General features: G+C 43.2%; 1 protein-coding gene across 1 annotated transcript in view; it reads right to left on the bottom strand.

Moving 5' to 3' along the window:
- Positions 1-1,613: 1,613 nt before the first annotated feature.
- LOC144108648 (uncharacterized) overlaps positions 1,614-12,700 on the bottom strand; it is a 47,263-nt gene continuing 36,176 nt past the window's right edge. Inside the window, exons 6-8 of the mRNA XM_077641831.1 lie at positions 7,902-8,022; positions 4,954-5,235; positions 1,614-1,802 (exon numbers count right to left, since the gene is read on the bottom strand). Of these exons, the coding sequence (XP_077497957.1) occupies positions 1,614-1,802; positions 4,954-5,235; positions 7,902-8,022 (592 nt within the window). The remainder of the gene's footprint in view (positions 1,803-4,953; positions 5,236-7,901; positions 8,023-12,700) is intronic.

The following is a 12,700-nucleotide window of genomic DNA, read 5'->3' as shown; positions in this document are numbered from 1 at the left end:
TGTGGGTCGCTAAAGTACCTTTTCCCTATTGATTTCTTTGCAACTTCGGCTGTCCAGAAAACCAATTGCCATCGGGACACATCATTTATGCTTGAATTAAACCTGTTGTGCTCATGTGTGGTGCAGGCAGGGCACTGCTTACCTTGCCCACCGCAGCCATTGTAAAACCCCCCCAAAGTGACCATGGTTGCACACATGGAACGTTAGTGGTCTATCGTTTATCCCTGCTGTACTATTGTTCTTTTGGGCGTAAAGATCCACGTCAAAAATCGTCCTGGTCATTACTGATTTCAGGAGTGGTTCCTGAACTATGAGCTCACTGTTTTGCGAGTTATTCAATATCTTCTTTAGGCTCTGCCAAGTACTGGAAGCTATTTCGCAAAAATCCCAACTTATTATAACTGCTGTCGCTGCTCTGCACATTTGCTTTAACTGTGTCATGTGTAGTGTCCTGCCCAGACGTAGACTTTTGTTGCCCTATTTGTCGGAAAGTTAACGGGCGAGTTACTGTTTACGTCCTAGCTTGCGTTGTCTGCTTGCCGCAAAGGGTATGCCCGACAAGAAACGCTGCATCCCTTGTCAACAGCAGCAGTCTGACTGCACCCAGTGAAGGACAGAGACCTCTTCCGTATCTCTCAAATTAGACCGGTCCTGTGCAAGATGCGGCAACCTTATTCTCTAAAACTTCGCAATATCACCCGCCTACTTAACTCTCTGCCGCCCTCTGCTCCAATTGCCTTCGCTTGCAATCTATTGCGTATACTCAAAGGAACCATCGGTTATCGTGCCGTCGCGTTACATACCCTGCCAATTTCTTCTGCTTTGCTTCATATAGGATATCATGTACTTGCGTTTGTTCTCCCTGCCGCCTTCTATTTAATCAAGGTGCAGAGCTTTCTATAGAGGAAGGTTGCATCGTCGAGAGCAGCCTTGTGCACATTCAAGTTACAGGTGATTCGTCGCTATTATTTACGAAAAAAAGAATTTGCATCAAGAGAACAACTAAATTAGCGCCGTCAACCGAAGCTTGACTGAAGCATTGTCCACAAAGGAGAGACGAAAGGTATGGCAAATTGGAACAGAGAGGAAAACATTTCTTAGCAATATACTGTTCACACTGGCTTTTTTTTGTTATTTAAACCAGCGTTAAAACCTAGAAACACTAGCGTGCTGGGTACTGAATTATGGCAACGATGCCCTCTATTAGCTTCAGCAGGCTAAAAAACGTAATTTTAATATTGCTATTTCTACATGGCATTTTACTCCGAGTTCGAGAGAAAGACCAAAAAAGAGTAACGAACTCGCCTCACCATTCATTCGCGTCCGTGATAGCACTGTCTGCAAATATGCAGCATTGAATTACACCGCCTGCCTTGACTACTAGTGGTGAAAAAGCAGCAGAGCAGCACGGCTAAGTTACTCCTAGGCGAAAGAAGCAGAAGCTGGAAGAGAAGGTTATTTTGTTGTTCGTAAAACCAGTCGCTGCCGCTGCTGTGATAACCATCCGCTCACGAAATGCCGGCGGCCAGGCATAAGTGAGCCGTGGTGAATGATATTTCTTTTTCCTGCCGTTATTTTTGCCAACCATACAAAAAAAAGAAGCAGTTTATTCTTCAGGGGAACTCCCGGTTCCTGTTCTCCTCAAGGACAAGCTTGCCGGCGTTGAGCCGTGGGAAGTCCTGGGCGACTGCGTCCTTGACTTGGCACGCGCTCTTGTTGTACACTTCGAAGCCGAGGTCGAAGAATGCCCACCCAACGCGCTTGTACACCTTGTCGTCCAGGTCCATCACGAAGCGGCGCATCTGGAGATCCAAAGGCAGACGGCGTTGACAGGCTTCCTTCACACCATGCATGCACTATAACACTGAACATTATCAAGTGTTTGCTTTCTTCGTGAAGTCTTCGGCCAATTTCCGCCGTGAAAAGGCTAACGAGTCCCATATTGATAATAGTGGGACAAAAAACAAACAAAATTTGTACAGGTTTAACTGTTGGTGTGTTGATGGGATACTCCGCTTAAAGTTACAAAGTGTAACTCCGCCCTTTCGAACTGTTGCAGCAGGGCCCTATGATACGCACGTAAAACTAGACCACTCTGCGTGCGCAGTCCGGTAGTCGGCGAAACCTAAATGCGGCGTGGTCGTCAGCTCTACGTACTGCACGTCATGTTGCCGGAGATAACGGCACCAGGATAACATCGTTACTGCATGACATTAGAGTGCTTTCGATTTGTTCGGTACTGTGATTCCTTTTTTTAACCCGCAGCCGTTTCAATTTGCGCTGTTTAAATCTAGCGAGTGCACCCCGTTTGCACCAGACTATATCATCTCGCATTGAAAAACATGCTGACAGGATCCTTCCGCGGGTAAAAGAAAATGACCCCCCTATGCTGCTCGAGCCCAACTATCACCGACTTTAGTTAATGGCGATGCTCTGCGTTAAAAGCTTCCCACAAAAAAAACACTACTACGTTGCACCTCAGAGACACAGACATCGGCTGGAAATAAAGTGTCGCATGTTTGCCAGCATCTAGTTTCCATCAAAACCACGGCCCGACTGAAGAGGAGCTGGTTGGGTAGGGCTTGGCGCATGCTGAAAAAGCAGCGTGGCACAATGGGATGCGGACTAGGGAAGGAGGACATGTGAGACTCCACCTGTTGAGTACCCATGAATTATATTACCTAGAGAGTCTTTTTAATAATTTTGACTGGCTGTGTCAAAAGAGTGCGTGTTGTTTTTTAGTGTTGTCGTTCTTTTGTTAACTTCCTTCCTGCCTTATGTACCTATATATCCTAGTATTTTTCAAATAAAAATTCAGTTGGAAGTCAGCGCTTGGTTTTTTTCTCTGTAGTATTGCGCGGTATTTTTTCGCCGCGCAGTAAAGGTGCCTCGAAGTTTCACGACACTACAGGCTCAGTATTAACATTACGAGAGGTCTGCCTGAGGAAGAATGACTCTTTCGTAGCGCAGCCAGCTACTGCGATACATATTTTTCTCAAGGCGGTGACCCATTCGTAACGAATGGGATTGCAAAAAAACAATAAACATCTTTGTTAACAAGGTGCAAAGTTGGGCTGGTTGGTGCATGCTCTTGTGGCACGAGAAAAAGAAGAGAGAGGTGGGACACGACGCCAACAACCAAGAAAAGACAGAAGCATGAAAAACGCACAAGATGTACACGGGGTAAAAGATTAAGACAACGCACGCAGATAATCAGTTTCGCTGTTACGAAGCGCTATCGAAGGTATGCTGACGCATACGTCGCTCTTTTGTAGGATGTTGAAGGGTTCTTCACTCTCCCTGGTCCGTTGATCAAAAATATAACGTGATGACAATTGTGTTCCTAATTTGTAGAGCTCATTCATGCTCCATGCAATGTATTGCCAATTCACCACTGATGGCGCCCTTTAGGGATCTTTTGTGCTCTTGCTCTTCAAGAGCACAAAAGGTCCCTAAAGAACGCCACCTGTCATTCAATATAATGAAAAAATTTCTCCTACCAATGTCCCAGAAGACAAGTGTCCTTTGAAATCTTGAACAGTAGTTTTGTCACAGCGCGCTCTCAGGTCTTCAACCCTTAAGGCACGCATTGTGGAAGACTTAGTCCAAAGGCAGATTGCAATTAACGAGGCTGCTGTGCAGTTTTTCACACTCATTCAAAAGCATGACCACACTAAAAGGAAATTACGTACGTATATCGCCCACCATAGCGCAATTCGCGAAGAGAGGCGACGTCGCACCGTAACTCTTGCGCAGCCATGCCAGCCTGTTGTGGGGGAAGTCGTTGTGCAGCGGGAACAAGAGAGTAGCGATCTATCAGAACGTATGGTCCGAGCCGGCCAAAGGAAAAAAAAGTGCAGTGACACAAGCTGGGTTGCGAAATTTTCGTTTAATGGGAACGTCACAGGTGTTGCGTGGGACCGAGCCGCTTTAGCAAGAATATCCTCGGCCGGTTACTAGCGGCTCCAACCTTAGAGGGTACCCACTGTAAGCACACTGCAAATCCTTTATACTGCTCTTTCTTCTGCCAAATGAGTAATCGAGGATAAACTTAGCCCTTGCATGATGCCCTCACTTGCGTGAAGGCGGCAAAGCACCCATGCCCCAATGGCAGAAAAAAAAAAGGCTACGCCGATGAATGACGGAGCCCGACAGCACGTTTGACTCGCCTGACGGCATTTTTGGCGCTAATAACGGTTCAGGGATCAAAATGGCAGTTGCGGGAGGAATTGGCTGAGAACGGCGCCCGTGATTCGGCGAGACTGGATGCAGCTGCAGTAGGGTGACTAATGACGGCACGGCGATCAGTGCGTGCCGTGCCTGACATTAGTCGTTTGCTCTCCCGTCTCCTTTTGTCCTCGGCATGGTTAAAATCACGGCCAGTCGAAGCAAAAGCAAAATTAACTGTTACAACATTCGACCATTTTATTAAATAATACGTCACCTTCACGACAAATACTTTTATGTAGCAACCAAAACGAATCACAAATAATATGTACCTTACTGGTGTCCTGGTGCCCTTCAGGACAAAAGTTTCTAATCACGAAAAGACCTGAAAATCAAACAGGAAAAATAATAATAATAATAATAATAATAATAATAATAATAATAATAATAATAATAATAATAATAATAATAATATTAATGATAATAATAATAATAATAATAATAATAATAATAATAATAATTATAATAATAATAATAATTGGTTTTTTGAGGAAAGGAAATGGCGCAGTATCTGTCTCATATATCGTTGGACACCTGAACCGCGCCGTAAGGGAAGGGATAAAAGAGGGAGTGAAAGAAGAAAGGAAGAAGAGGTGCCGTAGTGGAGGGCTCCGGAATAATTTCGACCACCTGGGGATCTTTAACGTGCACTGACATCGCACAGCACATGGGCGCCTTAGCGTTTTTCCTCCATAAAAACGCAGCCGCCGAAAGCTGAAAACGTGCCTTCTTGTCGACCGTAGCAGCCGTCTCGAAACTGGACAGCATGGTGCCATGGACACTGTACGCTGTAATGCTGGACGCGTGCTCATGTGGGCTGGGCCGGTTCGGCAGGCACGTGGCATCGAAGGGCATCGCGGCGGACCTGGTGCAGCGCTTGCCGAACTGCCCAGTGCTGCCGACCGGTTGCTTCATGTTGAATGTCATGAGCGCCAGCGTGGAGGACAACGCCACCTCGAGCTCAGTCTCGTGGATTAGGCCTGACTCGAGGAACTTGAACATGGGCTCCTGGGTACACAGCGTCAAACATCGGTGCCACGGGCTCTGCAAAGCTGCGCCTGCCGATGGCCTAGCAAAACGAGCTCGTCGAAGTCGAGTCCAACAGTCTGAAGAAAACGTAGGCATACTGAACAACGAGAACATGGCGAGAATGCAGCTGGGTACCGACACAAGCGTTGCTTTAGCACAACAGAAACATCAGCATCTTGGGGAAGGTTACACATAATAAACGGTGCGAATATAGGACATAGACGACTTCGTGGAAATGACACAAGAAAGAAAGGGATATCAATGGACGTCAAAAAAAAAAGAACTACCCGGTCCCAGATATATCTGCATCCGCTCGTTACGGTGCCAGTCATTCTATGCGCAGCTTTGGGATTTCATACCCCAGATAACGTTCCATAGCACATGCACTCCAAACACGAATTAGATTATATGGGAGTAAAACGGGAGTAGTCTGTCCACTAGTGCATTCTCTTTTATGAGAAAAGTTTGCTGGCTAAGTTCCGTGGTAGATTTCCGTCCCTAAATATATGGAATTCTTAGCCTTTGCAACGCAGGCATATTCCCATCGCAAAGCATGGTAACTGGATGCAGTTAGCAACGGAAGGAGGCTTTCAAACGCGGCCATGAAGGTCGTGAGGAGTAAACATGGGTGATTGTTAACTGCTGCAGTTTCGCACGTTTGCAAGAGGAAATTTGTTTGGTTTGTCAGCGCTAAGTGTTCTGTATCTTAGCGGCGGAAATCTACACAAGGGCTAGGGAAGAACACCGTGCCAATAAAAACGAGTGCGCTAGAGGACAGCTTAAACAATTTTTAATTCCATATAGTGCTAAATTGTGTTTAGGGTCTATACAGCAAGTGACACTGACTTGACGCAAGGTAAATGAGCAACTGTAATCAGCGTGGCTTGCTTATTTACTCCGGCTTCATTCGTTGATGTTAAAGTCGTGCTAAGTAATTCAGTTGTTAAATAGCAATGGTCGACTGTAAACCTAAAAAGGCAAGTTTTGACATTATGCCTAAATTGGTAGGTACAAATCTCTCCTTACGCTGTGAAGCCCGAGACAGGAACAAAAGTTTCCATCATGGCAATGAGATGGATGCCAAGGTCTGCGCCAGGTAATTATAACAAAATTCGACGATAAACAAAAAAAGTCAAGTGGCCGCCTCTAGCCGAATAAAAGCCGCTGTCTCTAGCTGAATCACCTAATTTGAGGCGATTAAGTTAACGATATCGCTAGAAAGCCAAGCATAAACCGATTGTCCTTTCGTTGACTATATTCTAGAGCTGCTCTAATTTATTAAAATTATTTACTTAGTAAATACCCTGCTAGAAAAAGACAGTAAGCTGATAGGACTGCACCTTGTCAAGTACTTGGCGTCTCCTTTCTAATAACAAAGTAATCTAACCTTTCTTGCAAGATCCCGGCACACTCGATGTTCTTGTGCATTGCGTATGAAGAGTGGCAAGTTTTTCTAGCACAATGTCTCTATCGCTCTTCCCGCAGTTACCTGATCTACAAAAGATACCTTCACTCTGTGTTTCTCGTAAAAATACCATCATAATATATTTTCCTTCACATTCGATGCAATTTTGAGTTTACGATGCAAAAAAAAATACGCGCACAGTGAAAGATTATGATCGCTTTCTAGCCAATCACTCTTCCACCAGTCCTGGTTCATGGGATCGCACGGCGGCTTGAGTACGCTGTTGTCCGCAAGAGAAGCAAAGGACGTGTCATAGTAGTACGTGAACACATCTCTAGACTTGGGGAGGATTGCGTGAGCACTCCTTCCGTTACCCTCTGCGATAGGGAGCTCACCTTTTTGAGCATGAGTAAATGATTACTTTGCCCAGAATAGCCTCTAAAGATCTGTAACCCACTCATGTAAAATTATTCCACGTAATCGCTCGTCCTTGTTCTTCTTTGTCCGCCGTCCTGTTTTTGCGCTGCAATCATGCTGTGTGAAGCATGTACCAGCACGTCTATTCGTCGCATTAGTTCAAATAGGAAACTAATAATTGAATTAACATAGCGCCCGAGGCACGGAAAGGAACGTTGCGCGGGTCAAGATAGGACACTGAAGAGAACAGTGCTGATTATAAGCAACTGCAGTTATCATATCATTTAGCTGAAATAAATAGCAGAAATGGGTTTAGAACAACACTGTATTTCGGGGAACTTATAGTCGATGGCGTGCCTGGCTAACGGCGTTTATTTTAAGTGAAAAGAAAATTAATTATAGGAAAAATAGTCAGTTAAGGAGATGAGATTTTTAAATTGGCTGCGATATGCATACAAAGGAAGCGAACAGTTACTGAAACAATTGAAAGCATAGAGAAATGCTATTTTTTAGGGCTGTCTCAACAAGGGCAAGAAATTGAGTTATCGTTTACTTACGAGATAGTTTAATACAAAGATACTGGTGACCGTTGCTGAAACTACAAAATAGGTAATTAGGAATTAATAGGACACGAGTAAACCTATCCGGTTGACAACAACAACGAAGACAGCGTGGCGCAGACCTGTGGACGGGCCTAATGCCGTGTCGTGTAACATTGATTAGGGGGGAGCCGTCTTCGCGATATTACTTCTAGTTGAGAATAGCGAGTGATCACTGCATCTCATATGTCGTATCTTAAGCCCAGAAGTAGTTTCATACTCACCAGTGCCGGACTGGAGGAGTTCTCGTAGACTTTGGAGGACCAGGAGCTGACGGGCTGAGATACGCAGGAGGACTCGCCCGTCTCTGACGCGGAATGCGTCACCAGCACGAACAGCTTCACTCTGCAGGCAACGAGAAATCACGTTGGCTCTGGGCGAGTGTTTTATAGAAGCAAAAAATGAATGCTGGTGCACTTGGTGCGACATTGTTAAAATTCTGGCGCCATAAAATGTCACCTTCAGATAACGTGCGTTTCGGCGGGATAGAAAATAAAAGCCGTCTTCATTGGCAGCGTATCTCGTGCATTTGCTTCAAAACTGCAGTCTTTAAAGGCAGTTTTGTCACAGATGTTCTCGATATCACTTTCGGAATCAATGTCTAGTTAACTAAAACTTGTATTGTTCGTAACACAGGCGCCGCAGATCTGACGAATTATCTCTCGCTCAAACACAAAATTAGATACTACTCCACCGTGCAAAAGACTACCAACGGCAACATAAAAAATTCAGGGGGACATTGTTGACCGAAACTGCGGTGAGGCGAAAGCCTTTAGCGCGGTGTTGCTGCTTGTGCCACCAATGAGTGGTCAAGATATCAAGTATACAATTGTTTGTTAATCTTAAACGCTGGATACACTGTAGGGCGTTTGGGAGGCATCCACCTGATTCGACGCCTTTGCGCAAATACTCTGCAGCGTCCTAGGCAAGACATATAGTGATATGGGCAGAAAAAATGAAAGAAAATTAATGTTGCCCAATCCGCACCGCCCAAGGCACGCCAGACGAGAACTACATATGCGTTGGCAGCAAGTAGCGTAGTCGTTAGCACGCTCGGCTGCGGAACCAAGGAATAATGGTGCAAATCGCGCCGTGAAAAAGGATCTTTTTTTCTTATCGAGTTGACGTCATTTCATTGACCGCTATAATGTGACAGATTTCGCGGACGGACGGACCGACAACGATGAGCCATTAAATTGTTTCGCCTTAGTACAGCATTCAGTTTGATTACGACGTCTTTGCGTTAAATTTTGTGCCAAGAAAGAAATGGTGCTATTGTTGTGTGCGTAAACAATGGTTCAGGAATCCTCTCTTTTTTGTGGTATGCAGATGGCTCAGAAGTCAACGCACCCGGTTTGTTATGCGTCCAAGGCTATTAGCTGCACGGCAATTCGGGGTTTGAGCTTTAAGAAAGGAAATCTGACTGAAGTAACCACAGGGGAATATGGCAGGGCCAATCAGTAGCACCCAAGAATTTCGGATAAACACATTTTGCTGAGTGTACAGTCACAGACTAAAGTTTACGGCATGTGGTATCAGGAAGAAAAATGATTTATCTGCACTGGAATGAATCAAGTACATGAAAAGCTTTGAAGCTTAAGAGGGTATGTGTGCTCCATCATTTGGAAGAATCCGAGAGGACTGAGCAGCGAGGCAACTCAGTAATAAATTTTCACCCGAGTCCTCATTCCCAAAACTTTTGTCCAGTACTGTACACTTGTGTGCAATTTAAGAGACATTCTGGTAGTATTCTGAACATTTTTATTTCCAGATATTGAGTTTATACAACATTTCAACATTTTGATCAATGTCATTTCAGGATACCCCAAAGATATTTTAAAACCACAGATGAACGGAAGCCGTGATAAATGAATTTGAAACTGGTCTGCGCCGCCTTTAAAGTAAGTATGACGTGACGAGCACTATCGGCAATGCAATGCTCAGATTGCAAGCAATGAAACACGAAACATCTCAAATGGCCATAGGCAAGCGTGTCATTATTTCCTAGCTAGCGCGCGGCTTACACCAACTGAAAGCTAATCATTCTGTCTCGGCACACTCTAACCGTTTTATAAGGCGCAAGCCGCATGCCTGTCTCACATAAATACAATTGGCAAAATTGCATACAGAATGACACTGGAGTGAGAAAGACATCACCTTCAATCCGTTTCGTCCACTTAGAAAATAGGGGCACTAATTTTTACCACTGGCATTGCAACGAGATTACTAATGTGGTACGTACCAGTACCGCAAGTCTTTTCAAGGTGTAAAAAAAAACGCGCATGAAATAAAAATTGCATAAATCAATATTATGAGGTATTTGTGCGGTGGAAAATGACCCAAATGTCAACAATTTTGCAAATTTTGTTTCTCCCGCCAAAATGTGTGCTCCGAACTGTGCCAGCTGTATGCCTGTGCGCGTGAAAACACAAAAAACATGGAGGCTTATTAGAGAAATACAAAAACCCGTGCTAAATGAATTAATTGATAGTCGCGATAGTATTCAGCACATCAATGTAGGCTGCGTATGTGCCCCGTTGTCCGCTTGCCTGCTTTTGAAGCGCATCTTACAAACGGTTAAATGTCCCTGTGAACCGAAGATCACCGCCAAATAGGACTCTTTGAAATCTAGACGACCAAAGCGACAAGAAATGGAGGCTAAAAAGGACACGCAAACGAGACAACTGCTGACTGCCGCCAATCTGACCTCTCCACTGGAAGCAACTGCTTTGAGCCCTCCCCGAAAAAAACATCCTTGTTACGTGTCTAAACGCTCCCATAATCGCGGCGTCCCAGCTCTGAGTTTGTCAGCTCCCCTTGTCGATGAGCGCACACTGAAGGAGATAATTTTCGAAACAACAATGGACAACCTATAAGGTATCTACCAGAGTGTAATATATTAATTAATAGGTAATTATTGTGCGGGTATCTCCAATGGCATTTTGCAATGTTCCCTTTTTGGTTCTGTTTTTCTTCTTCAAACTACTAAAGCGCGTTTCGTCGTTTTCATTATTGTAATGAGTTTATTAGTCTTTTACGGAAGCCAATTGTTCTGTTGCCTTCTTCGTGCTGTTGGTTCTCTTTTTAAGTCTGTATGATAATGAACATGAAGACTCTAACATATTTTATGTATGTCTGTGCAATGCATTTTGCATTCTCATATCCAACTTGAATATGATGCCTCCCACAGTTCTACTTAGGGACCTCCTGCTGAATATTGCCCTTACATATTGTTACATAATGGCTCTATACACCAATCATGCAAGCACAAAACTACTTATTGATTGATTGACGGTTTCCTAACACGCTGCTCCTTAAAGGCATGCTTAGGACAATTTCATCCAATCTGCGTTCCGAGTAAAATTCCACAGCTTGCTTTCTTGTGATATCACCGTTTCTTCAAAAGGAAAACACGTATTTATTGCCGAGAACATTTGTTTCAAAGACAGTTATTTTCTTCCAGCTACTCGATTTAGACTCATGATCAGAATAGCGAATGCGATTCCACGATCACCATTTCGAAATGGATCGCCGCGTGGTCAAGCCCCCAAAACCTTCAAGCAACAGTCCTAACGTCTCCTCAGTTTGCTTTCAAAGACGACGGCTGGCCGCAATAAGTCAATTTCCTTTTTTTTGAGAGCTTGAGCTCGTACTACTTCGTTCCCAGCCTGCCGAGATTTCAAGAATGCTGCCGGGTTACCCCCATGTTCGCGTATTGCTATATATATATATATATATATATATATATATATATATATATATATATATATATATATATATATATATATATATATATATATATATATGTTGAAAACGCTTCATTTCGCTATAGATTTATCTTGAGTCGACGTTTCGGACAGAGCCTGTCCTTTCTCAAGTCTTCAGAAAGGACAGGCTCTGTCCGAAACGTCGACACAAAATAACTCTATGGCTAAATGAAGCGTTTTCAACTGTGAATTTTTGCCTCTAGCAACCAAATATGTTTATCTTTCTATACCACGTTATCTATATATATATATATATATATATATATATATATATATATATATATATATATATATATATATATATATATATATATATATATATATATATATATATATATATATATATATATATATATATATATATATATATATATATATATATAAGATAAGAAGCCGCCGCGGTGGCACAGTGGTTATGACGCTCGGCTGCTGACCCGAAAGGCGCGGGTTCGATCCCGGTCGCGGCGGTCGAATTTCGATGGAGGCGAAATGCTAGAGGCCAGTGTACTGTGCGATGTCAGAGCACGTTGAAGAACCCCAGGTGGTCGAAATTTCTGGAGCCCTCCACTACGGCGTCCCTCATAGCCATAGTTGCTTTTGGACGTAGAACCCCATGAACCAAACTTATATCAGACAAGGTAAAGGAACTAAGGGGCTCCTTTAAAAATCATATGAATGAACCCAACAGTCACCTTCGTTTCGGTGACTGTTGGCTACCTTCATATGTTTGTCAAACGAGCTCCTCATTTCCTTCACCTTGTCTGCTATATATATCAAAAGTGATTTCGGGCAGCTGATTAATCAATATAATAAAAAGCACCAAAAATTGAAAAACATGAAAGGATTTATTTCACGACGTTTCGGCTGGAGGACCAGTCATATACTCGAAAAAGGCTGGTCCTCCAATCGAAACGTCGCGAATTAAATCCTTTTGTGTTTTCAATTTTTGGTGATTTTTTACTTCATATATATATATATATATATATATATATATATATATATATATATATATATATATATATATATATATATATATATAGCATCACCAAGAATTGAGAACATAACAGAATTTAATTCACGACGTTTCGGCTGGAGGACCAGCCTTTTTCGAGTGTATGACTGGTCCTCCAGCCGAAACGTCGTGAAATAAATCCTTTTATGTTTTTCAATTTTTGGTGATTTGATATTATATTGACCAAATCAGGTGCCAGAAATCACTTTTGGTATATATATATATATATATAACCTCTGGCTAA

Source organism: Amblyomma americanum, chromosome 10, assembly GCF_052857255.1.
Source record: "Amblyomma americanum isolate KBUSLIRL-KWMA chromosome 10, ASM5285725v1, whole genome shotgun sequence".
Taxonomy (NCBI): Eukaryota; Metazoa; Arthropoda; class Arachnida; order Ixodida; family Ixodidae; genus Amblyomma; species Amblyomma americanum.
Note: the sequence above shows the minus strand (reverse complement) of the source record. Positions and strands in the feature narration are given on the sequence as shown.